Source organism: Coffea arabica, chromosome 1c (genome assembly GCF_036785885.1).
Source record: "Coffea arabica cultivar ET-39 chromosome 1c, Coffea Arabica ET-39 HiFi, whole genome shotgun sequence".
Classification (NCBI taxonomy): domain Eukaryota; kingdom Viridiplantae; phylum Streptophyta; class Magnoliopsida; order Gentianales; family Rubiaceae; genus Coffea; species Coffea arabica.
In genome coordinates, this window is record NC_092310.1 from 39,485,866 (window position 1) to 39,508,078 (window position 22,213).

Below are 22,213 nucleotides of genomic sequence, written 5' to 3' on the forward strand. Positions count from 1 at the left end.
GGAGATTTGTTACTTTGCCAATTTAATACTTCAGCATTGATTGTACATAAATTATTAACATTGTATATGTTGTTGTCATATGCCACAATAAAGATCATGAAGGCTACACAATAAGCAATGCTAGAGCCAGAATTGGAGACTTAAATCAGTTAGCAATCGATTTTTCTATTTAACTTCAATTGTTCTGATGTGCTAGCATAGTTAAAAGGACCACTTCAGCAGGCCCATGACAAAATCAGATTTACAAAGATCTTGCACTTAGGCAAGCTCAATATTACAGAAGTAAACAGTTCACCTGGAAGGGGAGAATTTTTTTCTTCTCACGATCAAATGCAACAATTTCACAATCAAGAACAAATGAGGTTACAGACAGCCTTTTAAACCTGCAATAAAACAGCTAAATGTCAGGAAAATTGAGAGAGATTTTCTGGCAGACTTGTAATGTTAGTAGGAAACAACTAGTCATTCTTAAAAATAAGCTCTACTGATATACTCTCATACCCAACTATGTAAATTATGTTTCTGCTCATTAAGAAAGCAATAGACTACAAAAACCCATCATGAGAAGGCCCACCACAGCAGTGAAAGTATAGTGCTAAGCTCAGACAGCCTTACTCAACCAAGTAAAGAGACTCTTCCTGTTCATCAAACCATTAACCAGCTTGTGACGGCATGTTCCAAATCAAAGTTGGAATGGGCTACAATAAAAGTACCTTGAAATTGCATCCACAACATCAGGATACTTTCCAGTGTTTCTTTCTGCATTTCGACTATATATCTCCACTGTACCATCCTCCATGTAGTGAATCTGCAGGACATGGTTAGACAAACACACATCACCAAGACTGTGAAAGGAAAGGCATATAACATAGGCGTCATGTCTAGTTTCTTGCTACCTGAGCACGTTCTCCATCATACTTGTATTCACAGGTGAATTCAATATCCTGAAACTTATCCAATATTTCAGAAACTCCCTTAGTTGGTTTTGCTAGCATAGGTCCAACAGGAACACCAGGTGAAAAGCTACATGTCTTGGGAAGATCCCATACACCATCAGCAAGAAGAGCAGGGATTATTTTATCATAGACTGGAATTACCGAGTAAACTTGTTTCACGATTTTAGCAGCCTGAGGGAAGGAAAGCAATTTCACAACATGTTTATGCAATAAACAAAAAACTCTCTTAAATTTGCACATAGTATTAGCACAATAATAAAATCTAATTAAAAAATTGATTCAAACTCTCTCAGAAGTTTAAATTCATGCCAAGATACCTCTTCTAAAGAAGAATCTATATTTGCAGGAGTTGAAGATTGCTTATCAGCATAAACTGCAGCATGGCCCAAAGCAGCTAACAGAGTTTGCTCAGCTAAACCAATGCGCAGTTTAGCCTGCATGTAGAGTTCAAGAATAATTTTCAGGGATTAAAGGTGCCAATTTGTGATATTAGATCTTCAATTGTCTCACCTGGAGCAGACGAATCAAGTACTGAGGTTCACAATCAGTAGCAGCAACCAGTAGTGCCTTGATATGATTCTTTTTCTTCTCTTGACTATCCTTACCAGATTCCTAATGCAAATCACGTAGAGATACAGTTACAAAACTAAAAGAAGTAAACCGTTATGCTCTTCTCTAGATCAATAAATTATAAGTTAATAAACAAGCACCAATTCATGTGCATATCTCGGCTGATTACCCATCATCCCAAAAAAAAAAGCCTCTCTCTCTCCCCCCTGATGTTCAACTTTTCTCACCCGTCTCTCTCTCTTCCGTTTCCTCTGTAATCTTTATCTTATCTCTCTCTCTCTCTCTACCTATGCTTCTCTTGCCCCCCTCGCAACTTTCACTTTTACCTCCTAACCCATCCTCTCCTCTACCGGTCAGCCCTCCCTTCAACATGCAATGACCATGGAAGCCAAGCTAGAGATAGATAATTGAGGTTTTTTTTTTGTTGGTCTCATGGTAGATCAGCCTTTCCTACATATTAACAGTGTTGTGGGGATGTTGTTGGGAATTCATGATGGATCAAAGTTTTGATTAACAGTTTGTGGTGATTTTGGTGGTTTTGCAGATATATGAAATTTTGAAAAAATAGTGTGCTGTCATTTGAAATTGGTGGGGATTAGTGGGATGATTCAAAGAGTTGAAAACATTTCTAGTTTGGCAAGAATGGATGTGATGTTAGCGGCTGCTTTTGTTGTTTGTTGTTGGCTGAGTTTTTTTTTTTTTAATTTCGTTGTTGGCTGAGTTCGGTGGCGGTCTAGTTGCAGTCATACAGAGTCCATTTGGGAAGAAAGATAACAAAGTTGGCAAAAGGGGGCAAAGAATTAGCTAGACATACTAAAAAAAAAATTCAGTGGATTCCTATTTCACCACAACAAACCAAACATACGAAAAGAAGTTGCTAAAACCCATTACGATTGAGGACCTTTGATACTCATTGCTATTGCCATTCCAGAATACCAACCAAACAGGTAGTTAGTGTACTCTAGCTCCAAAACATTTCAAAAAATAGATTTCAAGTTTCATGTATGGAAACCAATAAAGGCAGCTATGAATATCTTAAGGAATAAGGCAATCCAGTTTAACTCTCATCTACAGCGAATAAGATCAAAGCTCATCATCGAAGTCCATGAAATGGGAAAATTCCAAGGTACCTTAGCAATAAGGCGAAATGTATCAAAAACTTTAACAACAGTTAGTGCTTCTGGTTTGCGCATTAAAGACTGAGACGAACGGCTTGCTTTTGCAACAAGGCCTAGATCACCAAGCTCCTGAGGCAAGTCGGATAGTGAAGTAATCATTCAAAATCAAAAAGAAGAAAGAAATTGCGGGCAAAAACTTGCAGGATTTTGATATGTCAGGAGATTCCTGCACACAAATTATTAAGCAAATATAACTAGACTACACCATTCGCAAGCTTTGAATGAAATTCTGCTCCTCTAACTACAAAATTTCTTAAAACAAGTGCAGTGTACTCATTGCAGAAAGATCAGCCAGAGCCTTCCATTAAATCAAGCAACTAGAGTCACAGAAGTCAAGTAAATCATAAAGAGAATAAATGATAAATTTTTTTTTTGCAAATTGTATCTTAGATCAATTAAAAAAAAAATTTTCCAGACAAGCTACAGCGTACAAAATGTAACAACAACCAACGTACAGCTGCAGCCAAAGAAAGTAACAAGGTAAAACTAAAGCAGCTTCTCAAATAATGCAGTTACTTCGTAGAACCAAAATCGAGCCCAAAACTAAAATCACAGGCAAAGGGTCGAATGTTTTTGACATCAACATAGCACCAAAGCTAAATTCAAAATATTCAATTAAATGTGGCATTTGACTGGACAAGCTTTTTTTCTAATCCCATTCTTGATAATTTGTATAAGAACAATAGTGCTTGTACTGAGTTAGTAGATACCTTGCAAACCGAATCAGACAACACAATAATCACCATAGCAGCATTCTACAGCATTGAAGCCACAGCTAGGCAGAGACCTAAATACAGCGTGGGACTTATGTTTCTTTCTCCTCCCCTATTCTCCATCTCATTTATTAATGTTTTGCAATTAATGAAACAAGGCCAAAAATCTCTAGAATTTCATTTACTAGAACTGAGAACAAGTTACCAGCGATCATTCTGTCATTTCACTTGAAGTACAATTTCTTTAATTTCTTGGCATCGAGTTAAGAAAAGCCAACTCCACAAACAATAATATTCAGAGATAAGAAAAGAAATTCAATCATTTGTAAACCACACCCAAGATTTGATAAACACGAGTGACTGGAATGTAGTAGAGTTTCACCTTGTACTGCTTCTTAATTTGTGCTTCTTTTGTTCCGCACGCCTCGGACAGAGCCTTAATAATCGAAGCATCCCCAATCCCAAGCTCCAATCCTTCATGAGCTGGAGCAATCCGGTTCGCCAAAAGGTAAACAACAGCCACCAAATCCTCTGGCGTCGTTTCCATCACAGTCCTCAACATGTTACAAACAATTGCAGTTATCGCAATCCGCCCTGATTCTTTAGAAATAGCATCCAACGCCTTCGCTACAAACATAAACGGCACCCTTTGTCCCTTTCCCCAATATGCCGCCTTCTTGGGATCAAAACTTGCCGCCTTATCCTTCAACTCAAGAAGGCTCGCATCAGGAGTAATTGCCACCTTAGGTTTCTTAACCACCGCTTCCTCACTTTTCCCCAGCTGGGCATCCTTAATCTTGCTCGAATCGTCATTTTTCATATCTTTTTCCAGCTGGGTTTCTTTAATTTGAGCTGAATCAGGTTCTTTGACTGAAATCGGAGCAGAATTTTGAGAAGTGATGATGGGGGTGGGGGTTTTGCGTTTCTTGGGAGATAGTTTTTGTTGTTTCTGCTCGGACTTTTTCTTGCTAGCATTGGACATGAGGAGGTCGAAGGCAGAAGGGCGAGAAGCCATTGCTGCTAGTGATCCTGGATTAACTAATGGAATCGAGAGAAAGAAGGATCTCTGAGAGAAGGGTTTTGCGGGGAAGGAAGAATAGATGAGAAAGTAGGGCTTAAAGCCGAGTGGTTTTCTGAGGGGATGAAGCGAAAGAGTGTGGTGCGTAAAGTGGAGTGAAGAAGAGCATGACCTGAATGCGGTGAGCAACAGCTGCCGTTTTTCTGCTACGGAGAGGGAGACAACTGACACGGGTTGCTGTTGCGGATGCGGATGGCTAGGAGGGAAGAGGAAGGCAAATGGCAGGAAAGGAAATTGAGGGTTTTGTGCACTTAGGATTGAAAATTGCCAGAAAAGCCTTTGGAAAAAAATTGCTGGGGAAGCCTTTTTTGGTGTTTGGGTGATGAGTTGTTAGCAAAATCTTGAGAGAGGGACTAAAATTTTCATTTCGTAAGCTAGCAATAGGTGACTTGAAATTTGTGATTTGAAGGTTTGAGGTGTACCCCCCAAAAAAATAATAACAAAGTCGTAAGCTAGCAATAGGCAGACTAGTGAGTTAGTGGTTTATTAGTGGTTTATTATACGTTTTCTTTCACTATGTTCACACTCTGAAGTCTGAATTATTCCAACCCAATTGATGAAAAATGTTTTAAAAATGTTTAGGACAAGTGCAATATCCACATAGTTTATTTTTGTGATATGTCGCATCGTGGAGTGGAAACGGCATGCATATATGCTTGGGCTCGTGAGTTATCAAGTAATTTAGATTAATCATATTTTGTACCATAATTTGGATCAAAAGTTAATTAGGCCAACCCGTGGATCAAAAGCGTTACAATTTTGACTTATTTTATTGATTCAAGTTTGTTCAAAAACTTTTTTTGGTAAAAAATTTATGCGACATGGAAACATAATTTGGTGAATTCACAAAACCATGTATATTGCACATGCCAAAATCAGCTCGAAAGTGGATTGTCCAACCCAATTGTAATGATACAAGTTTTAAAAGATTAGCAAAGATGCATACGAAGGTAAAAAAAGGTGATTAGCAAATGTGTTTACGAAAAAAAAAATTTTAAAAGAAAACAGTTTTCCAAAATTTTAACTCTCGCACCCATTCCTACACTTTTCTACTCCCAACTGTCAAGTTCAGAATTCGAACTTTGAACTCGACGACGTTGGTCATTGGACCAATCCCAATGCTTAATTTTACCAAACTTGCAAAACAAGAAATAAGAAATAAAGACCGACCAAAACGTCTATAAGTATACTGATCATCACAAATAATATAAAATCTGTTTTGACTTGCCAAACTTAGGTTATTTGCATGAGTTTCTTCATTGTTTTTTAATTTTAATAATAATTGATATCCCTCTTCTGAAGGTCTCTCCACAGTCTCCACACACGGGGTTGATGGAACAGTTTTTGAATGAGAGCCATTCAAGTCATGTTGTTGATTGGAGTTCCAGAAAAAAAAAACTCCAAATTCCGTCTGCAACTGGCTGGGGCGGTACGCTGGTACGGAACAAAAAATCTATAATAAGATAAACAATGGAATGTAGTTGTAATGATGAACCCCTACCTAAACCTAAATAAACGGAATAATTAATACACCACCAAATCAATAATTGTATCATATTCTACATGTTCTTTCCTTCTCGAACTAGCTTGCAACTGGTTTTGATACGTCAGGTTTCTTTACAGGGACTAGACTACAACTACTTGTATGGAGGAAGAAACTCCAAGTTCCTGAGTCCACGAATTTCGGATCCCACCAGTGATTTTTGTGTTGTTGGTCATGATTAGTTTCTTCTTATCTTCTCTCCAGTGCAGGACGGTTGGTCAACTGAACATGCAAGTTGATAATTGCTCAATTCTTCAATGATAATAATGTTGATGAAAAACTCACAAATTATGCAGAACGATCTGGAGCAGAAGGGCCTGCATTGATTGCTTATCATGAGAATCCACTTCACTTGGGCAGAGAGCTAGGGGGTGAGCATGAGAAATGGCAGCTACCCGTTTGGATTGCATTTTTCGTCATTTTTCATGAAAAAATTACTGTAGCGATTTGATGTACGTAAGGAAAAAAGATAATAGAAAAATGTGTTCACGAAAAACGACGCAATTTTCTGGTAAAAAATGGCAATCCAAACACACTGGCTTCAACTACTTGGTCCACTAATATTGCTGCTGCATATGGAGGTTGAGAAACAGGGATGGTGTTGGTTTGTGGGTCCCCCTTAGACTGACTTTAGGGTCCGTTCTTTCGTTGACTCATGAGTGTTTCTAATCTAACTGTGTGTGTTCTTCTTCTGTCTATAGAAAAAAGAAAGTGTAGTAAACTTTTTTCATTCTTATTACTCCCTCCGTCCCACTTTGATAGTCTTGTTTTTTTTCACACAATTTAAGGAAAAATAGTTAATTTTGTTGAAAAAGTAAATTTAGATTGCCATTTTTCTAAAATATCCTTACATTAAATATGGTACAACTTTATGGGAACTTAGAATTGATGGTAAAAAAAGAATAAACTCTCATTAAATGGAGTAGATTTATAGTAACAACTACTTACATTGAATAAGGGTATATTAGAAAAATTAAAATACAACTACATTCTTCAATTGAAAAGTGGACTACAATTTGGGATAGATGAAAAAGGAATACAGGACTATCAAAGTGGGACGGAGGGAATATGATACTTTTATTATAGTTCATAAGCCCAAAAAAAAAAGAAAGAAAGTGTAGTAACATTTGATTCGTAGTCATTATATATATTATTAAAATGCATGCATATACATTTATAATATTTTTTTAATTTAATTTCACGCTTTCAAAAAAAGTACTACTGTATGAAATCTATTTTGGCAGTGTCCACTAGATAGCATTAGACAATTAAGACATAATAGGGATTGCAATAATGTTTTTAAAAAAAAAATTCCAATCAGTAACCGACACACTACTCATTTTCCAAAATCAGCTCTTGTAATTCCACTTTCACCTGCAGTTCACGGGCTTCCCATAGAAAATCCATCCTAATTTAAACTGTGCAGTTTTTGCGGGGAGACCATCCATCTCCATCTGGTAGGTCAAGACTTGTATAGGATTTAGGCTACTGATTGATGAGTCAACAAAAAAAAAATAAAAAAACAAAAAGAAAGAATCTTTACCCCTGAAGTTTAAACAAACAAAACATTAAATTATTGTAGACATGACCTCGTGGAAATCTGCTCTTATTAAAATGTTTTGAAATTAACCAAGCAGACAAAAGAAGATTTGGCATTCCAAGAAATACAAAATTAGTGTCAGTTAATAAGGGTTAATTTGGTTTCTTTCTCATGTTTGGTGTCCCTCTTCATGTTGCTTCGATTTGGTCGCATAAATTACAAAGGAGAGTGACTAAACAATTGACCAAAAGAGAACAGAACAGAATGGAACATTTGCAATGTTGTCATGGAGTTCGATCTGACAAGATGTGGAGTAGATCACTCTATATTTTATCGGCATTCTAATGCTAGTAAAATTTTATTAGTTGTTTATGTGAAAAATATTGTGATTACAAGTGATGATGTTGTGAGGATCCAGAAACTTAAATCCAATCTGCAGGCAAACTTTCAGACAAAAGATTTAGGTCATCTACAGTATTTTTTGTGTATTGAGGTAGCTCGGTCTAAATATGGGATTTATTTATGTCAAAGGAAATATGTACTCAATATGTTGAGTGAAGTTGGGATGTTAGGTTGCCGACCTGTGGATACTCCTATGGATCCCAATGTGAAATTAGTAGGAGATCAAGGTGCATTACTTGATGATCCTAAGCAATATCGAAGACTTGTGGGTAAATTAAATTATCTCACTGTAACGAGATCTGACATTTCATTTGCAGTGTGTGTTGTGACTCAATTTCTTGATGCCCCTCGTACTAGTAATTGGGATGCTGTTATACGAATTTCCAAGTATCTTAAGAGTGCTTCTGAGAAAGGGTTGTTGTATCAAAATCATGGACATACTGATATTGAAGGATATAGTGATGCAGATTGGACTGGTTCTGCCTCAGATCGAAAATCGACCAAAGGATATTGTGTGTTTGTTGGTGGTAATTTAGTGTCGTGCAAGAGTAAGAAGCAAACAATTGTCTCCAGATCAGGTGTAGAATCTGAATGACTCACTTTATGTGAGTTGGTTTGGTTGAAGAGCATGTTACTTGAAATTGAGTTTGAGCATAAACAGTGATGCAAACTCGACCCAATAAGAACCTGTCTTGAAGAACCGAATCGATCCGGTAGCGGAAGGATCTATCTTGATCAGGTTATGGAACAATAACTACCTTGCTAGACCTAAAGAGAACCTGTCTCTAGAAACCTAGTGGATTGGTTATTGGCTTGAAAGAACAAGATGATGTGATCATCTTGCCTTGAACACCACAAGTATCCAAGCTAAATACTTGATACTGTTCAAGAAGAAACTCAAGTTCCATCAAGGAACTCCATAAAAGGAGACAACTCTCTTTTTATTAATTCATCTTCAATCTGCTCTCCCAATAGTTAAATAAAGTTGGCTATTTATAGCCTTACAAGACTCAAAACCCTAATCTAAATTGGAAACAATACAAGTTTTCTTATTTGACTCGACTTCTAAACTTGACTAAATCTCCTAAACAAATTTGGAAGCAATTAACTGCTTTCCTAAAACTCTAATTCAACTAGAATAGGAAACTAACTAATTCAAATTGGCTTAACTATGGTCAACATGACCCTAGCCTTTATTCCCTAATTCAAGCAACTTACTTAACTCTCAATTTGGAAATCAATCAAGATATCAATCAAGATACCAATCAAGATTTGGAAGCCAATTAAAATTTGGAACATTTGGATCTTCAATGATTCTCGAGCCTGATTGCACCATCAACCATCATTAGAATGTGAAGACTTGTAAAATGAAAGGAATCCATGTAAATTTTCATGTTCTCATCATCCCCCTCCTCTTGAAAGACGATTTGTCCTCAAATCGAGTGCTTGTTTACAAAGGAGTAACTCGAAGAATGTCTTGATATATGTAATCCAAGAAGCATGACGCCAACTCAACTTGATTATGAACACAACCCATTGCACATGCTCCATTTGTCAAAGAATATCTTCACCCAATTGTACTTGGCTAGAATTTGGAAGTTCAGTTTAGTTGATTCTTGGATTCACGTTTGGAAAGCAAATTGCTAGTTTGAAAAGGTTTCCTAAGTGTATGTTTGGATTTTGGCAGCTGATAATATGAACCAAGACTAACAAGAATTAGAAATCAAGAATGTGGAAATAAAATTCCAAATCCCTCTCAATTTCCAAATCTAACGCAAGGCTGCCTTTTTTTTTTCTTCTTTCTGTCCTTTTTGTTCTAACTTGCCAATTCAACAAAACAAGGTAGCCGCACTTCAAGATTCAAGAGAATGACTTTTAGAGTTGTCAAAATCTCAAGATTTTTTTTTTCAAGAACCCACTATACAATCCAAGAACTTCAAGAAATTATCAAGCCAACTACAAGAAGTAAGAACAACAAGAAACAAACACAAGGTATGGAGGAAAAGAAAAAAAAAGAAAAAAAATTTCGGATGAACAGTACCGCTACAGTTGCGGTGATGAACAGTACTGCTATAGTTGCAAACAGTGCCGATGACCAGTATTCTTTTTTTTTTTTTTGACGACTCGATGCAAGGTTAGGATTTCACTTGGAAGAAATTTAATGGGAGTTAAACCCTTGAAAAACCTGTTTTCAAGAACGTAATCACACCAAAAAATTTCAATCTCGATCAATCAAGGGGGGTAAGTTAGACTCAAGTGATAAAATAAAAATAAATAAAAAACAAGAATCAAAATTTTTTTTCCTCTTTAAATCAAAAGGCGGCTAAGGTTTCGATAGAAAAAAAATAGAAAAATAAGAAAAGAAAAAAGGATATTAACCTGAATCAAGAGCCGAAGCTCTGATACCAGATGATGCGAACTCGACCCAATAAGAACCTGTCTTGAAGAACCGAATCGATCAGGCAGCGGAAGGATCTATCTTGATCAGGTTATGGAACAATAACTACCTTGCTAGATCTAAAGAGAATCTGTCTCTAGAAACCTAGTGGATTGGTTATTGGCTTGAAAGAACAAGATGATGTGATCATCTTGCCTTGAACACCACAAGTATCCAAGCTAAATACTTGATACTGTTCAAGAAGAAACTCAAGTTCCATCAAGGAACTCCATAAAAGGAGACAACTCTCTTTTTATTAATTCATCTTCAATCTGCTCTCCCAATAGTTAAATAAAGTTGGCTATTTATAGCCTTACAAGACTCAAAACCCTAATCTAAATTGGAAACAATACAAGTTTCCTTATTTGACTCGACTTCTAAACTTGACACAATTTTCTAAACAAATTTGGAAGCAATTAACTGCTTTCCTAAAACTCTAATTCAACTAGAATAGGAAACTAACTAATTCAAATTGGCTTAACTATGGTCAACATGACCTTAGCCTTTATTCCCTAATTCAAGCAACTTACTTAACTCTCAATTTGGAAATCAATCAAGATACCAATCAAGATTTGGAAGCCAATTAAAATTTGGAACATTTGGATCTTCAATGATTCTCGAGCCTGATTGCACCATCAACCATCATTAAAATGTGAAGACTTGTAAAATGAAAGGAATCCATGCAAATCTTCATGTTCTCATCAAACAGCTTATGAATTTAGTGTGTGATAATCAGACAGCTGTCCATATTGCGTCTAATCCAGTGTTTCATGAAATGACAAAACATATTTAAGTTAATTGTTACTTCATTCGAGAGAAACTGCTTGACGGAGTCATCAAGACATCTCATGTACCGTCTGCAGATCAATTGGCTGATTTGTTTACCAAGAATTTAGGGGGCTCTAGGGTGAAATATATTTATGATATATATGCTCCAACTTGAGGGGGAGTGCTAGGAGAATATCAATATTTTTGTAGATAATATTAGTAAGGGTATTCTTGTAAATAGTTGGTTAGGTTTGTACTCGTATAAATACTAGTTGGTCACTCATAATACAGTGACTAGATGTTTTCCTCCCAAGATACCTGTTGACAGACTTAAAAAAATCCAAGAGTCTTTTGCCCAATGCTAAAAGCAGATAAAGATATAAACATCATTGAACAAAAATTAGCATACCTGCCTTCGACTGTCAAGCTGTGCTTGTAGAAGAGGTTGGCCATTGATATACAAGATATCAAAAGCATATATGCAAACACCAACCTTTATTTCACTCAAGACCACATTTTTACGAGCCCGTGTGCTGAGGACCTGCCACCAATTCATACTTTTAAGTCTGAATTTGTAATACCATTCTTACAACTCTAGCATTTCATCAAGTAACAATTCATGTGTGACACTCTTTCCAGCAAAATGAAAAGCTGAACACCAGAAGAAGCTGGCTCCTAAATGACAAGAAATATACTTAGAAGGATAAAGTGTAGAGACAACATATGTTTAGGAAACCTAAGTGTGTCCCCTTTATCCTCCTGGTGGGTGGTAGGGACATGGTCAGTGGAAAAGAATAGCCTGATATATATAAATCAGTAAAATTTGTGGACATGTTACAAGATTAAGGCAAGGCCCCTGATGGAGACTAATGATGGTCTGTTTGCCAAAGCATGACTTGAATTACCTAAAAGAAACTAAAAAAAGTGCTTATACAAAAGCATCAAATCAAATACAATATATTCCAAATTCAATTTTCAAGTTGTTTGGCCTAACATCCATGTAGCATCATCACCCCTCAAAGTGTAAATTCCTCATTTGATCAACAAAAAGTAGCCCAATTAGTAATGAATCTACCCTTAGTCATATTCATCAAAATTTCACCACCTTCAAATATTTTAGAGCAGACACTGGACAGATCAAATTGGCCGAAACTTTAATACCTCAACACTCAAAAATCTCCAGTTCCTATCATAGAAAATCAAGAATTATATGACATCAACTGACTCAAATGAAGCACCTGAAATAGATGCAAGAAAGAAGTTGCACGTGTAGTTTCAAGATATCCCATAGGGGGACTGAAGGTGTCGGGAAGCATTTCATGTGACAGGCCCCAGGCATGCCCTATTTAAGTTCATGATGAGATAGCCCATAATAGATAGCCCTAGGATTTTGAGCATGCTCAATACCAAGATGATTCTTACAGCACCCAAAGTTGATGAGTTCACAAACGAAAAACAAAGATGACTCGACCACTTTCTTCCCAATACAGGATTGAAGGAGATTTGTTACTTTGCCAATTTAATACTTCAGCATTGATTGTACATAAATTATTAACATTGTATATGTTGTTGTCATATGCCACAATAAAGATCATGAAGGCTACACAATAAGCAATGCTAGAGCCAGAATGGGAGACTTAAATCAGTTAGCAATCGATTTTTCTATTTAACTTCAATTGTTCTGATGTGCTAGCATAGTTAAAAGGACCACTTCAGCAGGCCCATGACAAAATCAGATTTACAAAGATCTTGCACTTAGGCAAGCTCAATATTACAGAAGTAAACAGTTCACCTGGAAGGGGAGAATTTTTTTCTTCTCACGATCAAATGCAACAATTTCACAATCAAGAACAAATGAGGTTACAGACGGCCTTTTAAACCTGCAATAAAACAGCTAAATGTCAGGAAAATTGAGAGAGATTTTCTGGCAGACTTGTAATGTTAGTAGGAAACAACTAGTCATTCTTAAAAATAAGCTCTACTGATATACTCTCATACCCAACTATGTAAATTATGTTTCTGCTCATTAAGAAAGCAATAGACTACAAAAACCCATCATGAGAAGGCCCACCACAGCAGTGAAAGTACAGTGCTAAGCTCAGACAGCCTTACTCAACCAAGTAAAGAGACTCTTCCTGTTCATCAAACCATTAACCAGCTTGTGACAGCATGTTCCAAATCAAAGTTGGAATGGGCTACAATAAAAGTACCTTGAAATTGCATCCACAACATCAGGATACTTTCCAGTGTTTCTTTCTGCATTTCGACTATATATCTCCACTGTACCATCCTCCATGTAGTGAATCTGCAGGACATGGTTAGACAAACACACATCACCAAGACTGTGAAAGGAAAGGCATATAACATAGGCGTCATGTCTAGTTTCTTGCTACCTGAGCACGTTCTCCATCATACTTGTATTCACAGGTGAATTCAATATCCTGAAACTTATCCAATATTTCAGAAACTCCCTTAGTTGGTTTTGCTAGCATAGGTCCAACAGGAACACCAGGTGAAAAGCTACATGTCTTGGGAAGATCCCATACACCATCAGCAAGAAGAGCAGGGATTATTTTATCATAGACTGGAATTACCGAGTAAACTTGTTTCACGATTTTAGCAGCCTGAGGGAAGGAAAGCAATTTCACAACATGTTTATGCAATAAACAAAAAACTCTCTTAAATTTGCACATAGTATTAGCACAATAATAAAATCTAATTAAAAAATTGATTCAAACTCTCTCAGAAGTTTAAATTCATGCCAAGATACCTCTTCTAAAGAAGAATCTATATTTGCAGGAGTTGAAGATTGCTTATCAGCATAAACTGCAGCATGGCCCAAAGCAGCTAACAGAGTTTGCTCAGCTAAACCAATGCGCAGTTTAGCCTGCATGTAGAGTTCAAGAATAATTTTCAGGGATTAAAGGTGCCAATTTGTGATATTAGATCTTCAATTGTCTCACCTGGAGCAGACGAATCAAGTACTGAGGTTCACAATCAGTAGCAGCAACCAGTAGTGCCTTGATATGATTCTTTTTCTTCTCTTGACTATCCTTACCAGATTCCTAATGCAAATCACGTAGAGATACAGTTACAAAACTAAAAGAAGTAAACCGTTATGCTCTTCTCTAGATCAATAAATTATAAGTTAATAAACAAGCACCAATTCATGTGCATATCTCGGCTGATTACCCATCATCCCAAAAAAAAAAGCCTCTCTCTCTCCCCCCTGATGTTCAACTTTTCTCACCCGTCTCTCTCTCTTCCGTTTCCTCTGTAATCTTTATCTTATTCTCGCTCTCTCTCTCTCTCTCTCTACCTATGCTTCTCTTGCCCCCCTCGCAACTTTCACTTTTACCTCCTAACCCATCCTCTCCTCTACCGGTCAGCCCTCCCTTCAACATGCAATGACCATGGAAGCCAAGCTAGAGATAGATAATTGAGGTTTTTTTTTTTGTTGGTCTCATGGTAGATCAGCCTTTCCTACATATTAACAGTGTTGTGGGGGTGTTGTTGGGAATTCATGATGGATCAAAGTTTTGATTAACAGTTTGTGGTGATTTTGGCGGTTTTGCAGATATATGAAATTTTGAAAAAATAGTGTGTTGTCATTTGAAATTGGTGGGGATTAGTGGGATGATTCAAAGAGTTGAAAACATTTCTAGTTTGGCAAGAATGGATGTGATGTTAGCAGCTGCTTTTGTTGTTTGTTGTTGGCTGAGTTTTTTTTTTTTCAATTTCGTTGTTGGCTGAGTTCGGTGGCGGTCTAGTTGCAGTCATACAGAGTCCATTTGGGAAGAAAGATAACAAAGTTGGCAAAAGGGGGCAAAGAATTAGCTAGACATACTAAAAAAAAAATTCAGTGGATTCCTATTTCACCACAACAAACCAAACATACGAAAAGAAGTTGCTAAAACCCATTACGATTGAGGACCTTTGATACTCATTGCTATTGCCATTCCAGAATACCAACCAAACAGGTAGTTAGTGTACTCTAGCTCCAAAACATTTCAAAAAATAGATTTCAAGTTTCATGTATCGAAACCAATAAAGGCAGCTATGAATATCTTAAGGAATAAGGCAATCCAGTTTAACTCTCATCTACAGCGAATAAGATCAAAGCTCATCATCGAAGTCCATGAAATGGGAAAATTCCAAGGTACCTTAGCAATAAGGCGAAATGTATCAAAAACTTTAACAACAGTTAGTGCTTCTGGTTTGCGCATTAAAGACTGAGACGAACGGCTTGCTTTTGCAACAAGGCCTAGATCACCAAGCTCCTGAGGCAAGTCGGATAGTGAAGTAATCATTCAAAATCAAAAAGAAGAAAGAAATTGCGGGCAAAAACTTGCAGGATTTTGATATGTCAGGAGATTCCTGCACACAAATTATTAAGCAAATATAACTCGACTACACCATTCGCAAGCTTTGAATGAAATTCTGCTCCTCTAACTACAAAATTTCTTAAAACAAGTGCAGTGTACTCATTGCAGAAAGATCAGCCAGAGCCTTCCATTAAATCAAGCAACTAGAGTCACAGAAGTCAAGTAAATCATAAAGAGAATAAATGATAAATTTTTTTTTGCAAATTGTATCTTAGATCAATTAAAAAAAAAAATTTCCAGACAAGCTACAGCGTACAAAATGTAACAACAACCAACGTACAGCTGCAGCCAAAGAAAGTAACAAGGTAAAACTAAAGCAGCTTCTCAAATAATGCAGTTACTTCGTAGAACCAAAATCGAGCCCAAAACTAAAATCACAGGCAAAGGGTCGAATGTTTTTGACATCAACATAGCACCAAAGCTAAATTCAAAATATTCAATTAAATGTGGCATTTGACTGGACAAGCTTTTTTTCTAATCCCATTCTTGATAATTTGTATAAGAACAATAGTGCTGTACTGAGTTAGTAGATACCTTGCAAACCGAATCAGACAACACAATAATCACCATAGCAGCATTCTACAGCATTGAAGCCACAGCTAGGCAGAGACCTAAATACAGCGTGGGACTTATGTTTCTTTCTCCTCCCCTATTCTCCATCTCATTTATTAATGTTTTGCAATTACTGAAACAAGGCCAAAAATCTCTAGAATTTCATTTACTAGAACTGAGAACAAGTTACCAGCGATCATTCGGTCATTTCACTTGAAGTACGATTTCTTTAATTTCTTGGCATCAAGTTAAGAAAAGCCAACTCCACAAACAATAATATTCAGAGATAAGAAAAGAAATTCAATCATTTGTAAACCACACCCAAGACTTGATAAACACGAGTGACTGGAATGTAGTAGAGTTTCACCTTGTACTGCTTCTTAATTTGTGCTTCTTTTGTTCCGCACGCCTCGGACAGAGCCTTAATAATCGAAGCATCCCCAATCCCAAGCTCCAATCCTTCATGAGCTGGAGCAATTCGGTTCGCCAAAAGGTAAACAACAGCCACCAAATCCTCTGGCGTCGTTTCCATCACAGTCCTCAACATGTTACAAACAATTGCAGTTATCGCAATCTGCCCTGATTCTTTAGAAATAGCATCCAACGCCTTTGCTACAAACATAAACGGCACCCTTTGTCCCTTTCCCCAATATGCCGCCTTCTTGGGATCAAAACTTGCCACCTTATCCTTCAACTCAAGAAAGCTCTCATCAGGAGTAATTGCCACCTTAGGTTTCTTAACCACCGCTTCCTCACTTTTCCCCAGCTGGGCATCCTTAACCTTGCTCGAATCGTCATTTTTCATATCTTTTTCCAGCTGGGCTTCTTTAATTTGAGCTGAATCAGGTTCTTTGACTGAAATCGGAGCAGAATTTTGAGAAGTGATGATGGGGGTGGGGGTTTTGCGTTTCTTGGGAGATGATTTTTGTTGTTTCTGCTCGGACTTTTTCTTGCTAGCATTGGACATGAGGAGGTCGAAGGCAGAAGGGCGAGAAGCCATTGCTGCTAGTGATCCTGGATTAACTAATGGAATCGAGAGAAAGAAGGATCTCTGAGAGAAGGGTTTTGCAGGGAAGGAAGAATAGATGAGAAAGTAGGGCTTAAAGCCGAGTGGTTTTCTGAGGGGATGAAACGAAAGAGTGTGGTGCGTAAAGTGGAGTGAAGAAGAGCATGACCTGAATGCGGTGAGCAACAGCTGCCGTTTTTCTGCTACGGAGAGGGAGACAACTGACACGGGTTGCTGTTGCGGATGCGGATGGCTAGGAGGGAAGAGGAAGGCAAATGGCAGGAAAGGAAATTGAGGGTTTTGTGCACTTAGGATTGAAAATTGCCAGAAAAGCCTTTGGAAAAAAATTGCTGGGGAAGCCTTTTTTGGTGTTTGGGCGATGAGTTGTTAGCAAAATCTTGAGAGAGGGACTAAAATTTTCATTTCGTAAGCTAGCAATAGGTGACTTGAAATTTGTGATTTGAAGGTTTGAGGTGTACCCCCCAAAAAAATAATAACAAAGTCGTAAGCTAGCAATAGGCAGACTAGTGAGTTAGTGGTTTATTAGTGGTTTATTATACGTTTTCTTTCACTATGTTCACACTCTGAAGTCTGAATTATTCCAACCCAATTGATGAAAAATGTTTTAAAAATGTTTAGGACAAGTGCAATATCCACATAGTTTATTTTTGTGATATGTCGCATCGTGGAGTGGAAACGGCATGCATATATGCTTGGGCTCGTGAGTTATCAAGTAATTTAGATTAATCTTATTTTGTACCATAATTTGGATCAAAAGTTAATTAGGCCAACCCGTGGATCAAAAGCGTTACAATTTTGACTTATTTTATTGATTCAAGTTTGTTCAAAAACTTTTTTTGGTAAAAAATTTATGCGACATGGAAACATAATTTGGTGAATTCACAAAACCATGTATATTGCACATGCCAAAATCAGCTCGAAAGTGGATTGTCCAACCCAATTGTAATGATACAAGTTTTAAAAGATTAGCAAAGATGCATACGAAGGTAAAAAAAGGTGATTAGCAAATGTGTTTACGAAAAAAAAATTTAAAAGAAAACAGTTTTCCAAAATTTTAACTCTCGCACCCATTCCTACACTTTTCTACTCCCAACTGTCAAGTTCAGAATTCGAACTTTGAACTCGACGACGTTGGTCATTGGACCAATCCCAATGCTTAATTTTACCAAACTTGCAAAACAAGAAATAAGATATAAAGACCGACCAAAACGTCTATAAGTATACTGATCATCACAAATAATATAAAATCTGTTTTGACTTGCCAAACTTAGGTTATTTGCATGAGTTTCTTCATTGTTTTTTAATTTTAATAATAATTGATATCCCTCTTCTGAAAGTCTCTCCACAGTCTCCACACACGGGGTTGATGGAACAGTTTTTGAATGAGAGCCATTCATGTCATGTTGTTGATTGGAGTTCCAGAAAAAAAAAACTCCAAATTCCATCTGCAACTGGCTGTGGTGGTACGCTGGTACAGAACAAAAAATCTATAATAAGATAAACAATGGAATGTAGTTGTAATGATGAACCCCTACCTAAACCTAAATAAACGGAATAATTAATACACCACCAAATCAATAATTGTATCATATTCTACATGTTCTTTCCTTCTCGAACTAGCTTGCAACTGGTTTTGATACGTCAGGTTTCTTTACAGGGACTAGACTACAACTACTTGTATGGAGGAAGAAACTCCAAGTTCCTGAGTCCACGAATTTCGGATCCCACCAGTGATTTTTGTGTTGTTGGTCATGATTAGTTTCTTCTTATCTTCTCCCCAGTGCAGGACGGTTGGTCAACTGAACATGCAAGTTGATAATTGCTCAATTCTTCAATGATAATAATGTTGATGAAAAACTCACAAATTATGCAGAACGATCTGGAGCAGAAGGGCCTGCATTGATTGCTTATCATGAGAATCCACTTCACTTGGGCAGAGAGCTAGGGGGTGAGCATGAGAAATGGCAGCTACCCGTTTGGATTGCATTTTTCGTCATTTTTCATGAAAAAATTACTGTAGCGATTTGATGTACGTAAGGAAAAAAGATAATAGAAAAATGTGTTCACGAAAAACGACGCAATTTTCTGGTAAAAAATGGCAATCCAAACACACTGGCTTCAACTACTTGGTCCACTAATATTGCTGCTGCATATGGAGGTTGAGAAACAGGGATGGTGTTGGTTTGTGGGTCCCCCTTAGACTGACTTTAGGGTCCGTTCTTTCGTTGACTCATGAGTGTTTCTAATCTAACTGTGTGTGTTCTTCTTCTGTCTATAGAAAAAAGAAAGTGTAGTAAACTTTTTTCATTCTTATTACTCCCTCCGTCCCACTTTGATTGTCCTGTTTTTTTTCACACAATTTAAGGAAAAATAGTTAATTTTGTTGAAAAAGTAAATTTAGATTGCCATTTTTCTAAAATATCCTTACATCAAATATGGTACAACTTTATGGGAACTTAGAATTGATGGTAAAAAAAGAATAAACTCTTATTAAATGGAGTAGATTTATAGTAACAACTACTTACATTGAATAAGGGTATATTAGAAAAATTAAAATACAACTACATTCTTCAATTGAAAAGTGGACTACAATTTGGGATAGATGAAAAAGGAATACAGGACTATCAAAGTGGGACGGAGGGAGTATGATACTTTTATTATAGTTCATAAGCCCAAAAAAAAAGAAAGAAAGTGTAGTAACATTTGATTCGTAGTCATTATATATATTATTAAAATGCATGCATATACATTTATAATATTTTTTTAATTTAATTTCACACTTTCAAAAAAAGTACTACTGTATGAAATCAATTTTGGCAGTGTCCACTAGATAGCATTAGACAATTAAGACATAATAGGGATTGCAATAATGTTTTTAAAAAAAAAATTTCCAATCAGTAACCGACACACTACTCATTTTCCAAAATCAGCTCTTGTAATTCCACTTTCACCTGCAGTTCACGGGCTTCCCATAGAAAATCCATCCTAATTTAAACTGTGCAGTTTTTGCGGGGAGACCATCCATCTACATCTGGTAGGTCAAGACTTGTATAGGATTTAGGCTACTGATTGATGAGTCAACAAAAAAAAACAAAAAAACAAAAAGAAATAATCTTTACCCCTGAAGTTTAAACAAACAAAACATTAAATTATTGTAGACATGACCTCGTGGAAATCTGCTCTTATTAAAATGTTTTGAAATTAACCAAGCAGACAAAAGAAGATTTGGCATTCCAAGAAATACAAAATTAGTGTCAGTTAATAAGGGTTAATTTGGTTTCTTTCTCATGTTTGGTAACTCTCTTCATGCTGCTTCGATTTGGTAGCATAAATTACAAAGGAGAGTGACTAAACAATTGACCAAAAGAGAACAGGACAGAATGGAACATTTGCAATGTTGTCATGGAGTTCGATCTGACAAGTTGTGGAGTAGATCACTCTATATTTTATCGGCATTCTAATGCTAGTAAAATTTTATTAGTTGTTTATGTGAAAAATATTGTGATTACAAGTGATGATGTTGTGAGGATCCAGAAACTTAAATCCAATCTGCAGGCAAACTTTCAGACAAAAGATTTAGGTCATCTACAGTATTTTTTGTGTATTGAGGTAGCTCGGTCTAAATATGGGATTTATTTATGTCAAAGGAAATATGTACTCAATATGTTGAGTGAAGTTGGGATGTTAGGTTGCCGACCTGTGGATACTCCTATGGATCCCAATGTGAAATTAGTAGGAGATCAAGGTGCATTACTTGATGATCCTAAGCAATATCGAAAACTTGTGGGTAAATTAAATTATCTCACTGTAACGAGATCTGACATTTCATTTGCAGTGTGTGTTGTGACTCAATTTCTTGATGCCCCTCGTACTAGTCATTGGGATGCTGTTATACGAATTTTCAAGTATCTTAAGAGTGCTTCTGAGAAAGGGTTGCTGTATCAAAATCATGGACATACTAATATTGAAGGATATAGTGATGCAGATTGGACTGGTTCTGCCTCAGATCGAAAATCGACCAAAGGATATTGTGTGTTTTTGGTGGTAATTTAGTGTCGTGCAAGAGTAAGAAGCAAACAATTGTCTCCAGATCAAGTGCAAAATCTGAATGACTCACTGTATGTGAGTTGGTTTGGTTGAAGAGCATGTTACTTGAAATTGAGTTTGAGCATAAACAACTTATAAATTTAGTGTGTGATAATCAGGCAGCTGTCCATATTGCGTCTAATCCAGTGTTTCATGGAAGGACAAAACATATTTAAATTAATTGTTACTTCATTCGAGAGAAATTGCTTGACGGAGTCATCTAGACATCTCATGTACCGTATGTAGATCAATTGGCTGATTTGTTTACCAAGAATTTAGGGGGCTCTAGGGTGAAATACACTTATGATATATATGCTCCAACTTGAGGGGGAGTGCTAGGAGAATATCAATATTTTTATAGATAATATTAGTAAGGGTATTCTTGTAAATAGTTGGTTAGGTTTGTACTCCTATAAATACTAGTTGGTCACTCATAATACAGTGATTAGATGTTTTCCTCCCAAGATACCTGTTGACAGACTTAAAAAAATCCAAGAGTCTTTTGCCCAATGCTAAAAGCAGGTAAAGATATAAACATCATTGAACAAAAATTAGCATACCTGCCTTCGACTGTCAAGCTGTGCTTGTAGAAGAGGTTGGCCATTGATATACAAGATATCAAAAGCATATATGCAAACACCAACCTTTATTTCACTCAAGACCACATTTTTACGAGCCCGTGTGCTGAGGACTTGCCACCAATTCATACTTTTAAGTCTGAATATGTAATACCATTCTTACAACTCTAGCATTTCATCAAGTAACAATTCATGTGTGACACTCTTTCCAGCAAAATGAAAAGCTGAACACCAGAAGAAGCTGGCTCCTAAATGACAAGAAATATACTTAGAAGGATAAAGTGTAGAGACAACATATGTTTAGGAAACCTAAGTGTGTCCCCTTTATCCTCCTGGTGGGTGGTAGGGACATGGTCAGTGGAAAAGAATAGCCTGATATATATAAATCAGTAAAATTTGT

General features: G+C 36.7%; 3 protein-coding genes across 8 annotated transcripts; 1 reads left to right on the top strand and 2 right to left on the bottom strand.

Annotated features, from left to right (window-relative positions):
• Window positions 1-400: 400 nt before the first annotated feature.
• On the bottom strand, window positions 401-4,889 carry LOC113714368 (DNA ligase 1-like). 4 transcript variants are annotated; one of them, XM_072064940.1, is made up of 6 exons: window positions 3,800-4,882; window positions 2,657-2,773; window positions 1,467-1,568; window positions 1,274-1,390; window positions 897-1,127; window positions 408-808 (listed from the first exon to the last, which is right to left on the bottom strand). In XM_072064940.1, exons 1-6 carry the CDS (start codon window positions 4,430-4,432, stop codon window positions 683-685), a joined length of 1,326 nt encoding a protein of 441 aa, XP_071921041.1. In that variant the 5' UTR covers window positions 4,433-4,882; the 3' UTR covers window positions 408-682. The 4 variants fall into 4 exon arrangements, with proteins under 4 accessions (XP_071921151.1, XP_071921116.1, XP_071921085.1 ...); XM_072065015.1 differs by lacking the exon at window positions 2,657-2,773 and having other exon boundaries at window positions 403-808; window positions 3,800-4,886; XM_072064984.1 differs by lacking the exon at window positions 1,274-1,390 and having other exon boundaries at window positions 407-808.
• Window positions 4,890-11,578: 6,689 nt separating this feature from the next.
• Window positions 11,579-17,200, bottom strand: LOC113713607 (DNA ligase 1-like). Of its 3 annotated transcripts, XM_027237363.2 has the most exons (8): window positions 16,490-17,175; window positions 15,349-15,465; window positions 14,149-14,250; window positions 13,956-14,072; window positions 13,579-13,809; window positions 13,396-13,490; window positions 12,978-13,065; window positions 11,579-11,726 (listed from the first exon to the last, which is right to left on the bottom strand). In XM_027237363.2, exons 1-8 carry the CDS (start codon window positions 17,120-17,122, stop codon window positions 11,586-11,588), a joined length of 1,524 nt encoding a protein of 507 aa, XP_027093164.2. In that variant the 5' UTR covers window positions 17,123-17,175; the 3' UTR covers window positions 11,579-11,585. The 3 variants fall into 3 exon arrangements, with proteins under 3 accessions (XP_027093164.2, XP_071921203.1, XP_071921234.1); XM_072065102.1 differs by lacking the exon at window positions 13,956-14,072 and having other exon boundaries at window positions 16,490-17,180; XM_072065133.1 differs by lacking the exons at window positions 13,956-14,072; window positions 15,349-15,465 and having other exon boundaries at window positions 16,490-17,200.
• Window positions 17,201-20,812: 3,612 nt separating this feature from the next.
• On the top strand, window positions 20,813-21,202 carry LOC140005272 (uncharacterized mitochondrial protein AtMg00810-like). The gene has a single exon (XM_072045992.1). It carries the CDS (start codon window positions 20,813-20,815, stop codon window positions 21,200-21,202), a length of 390 nt encoding a protein of 129 aa, XP_071902093.1.
• The last annotated feature ends 1,011 nt before the right edge of the window (window positions 21,203-22,213 follow it).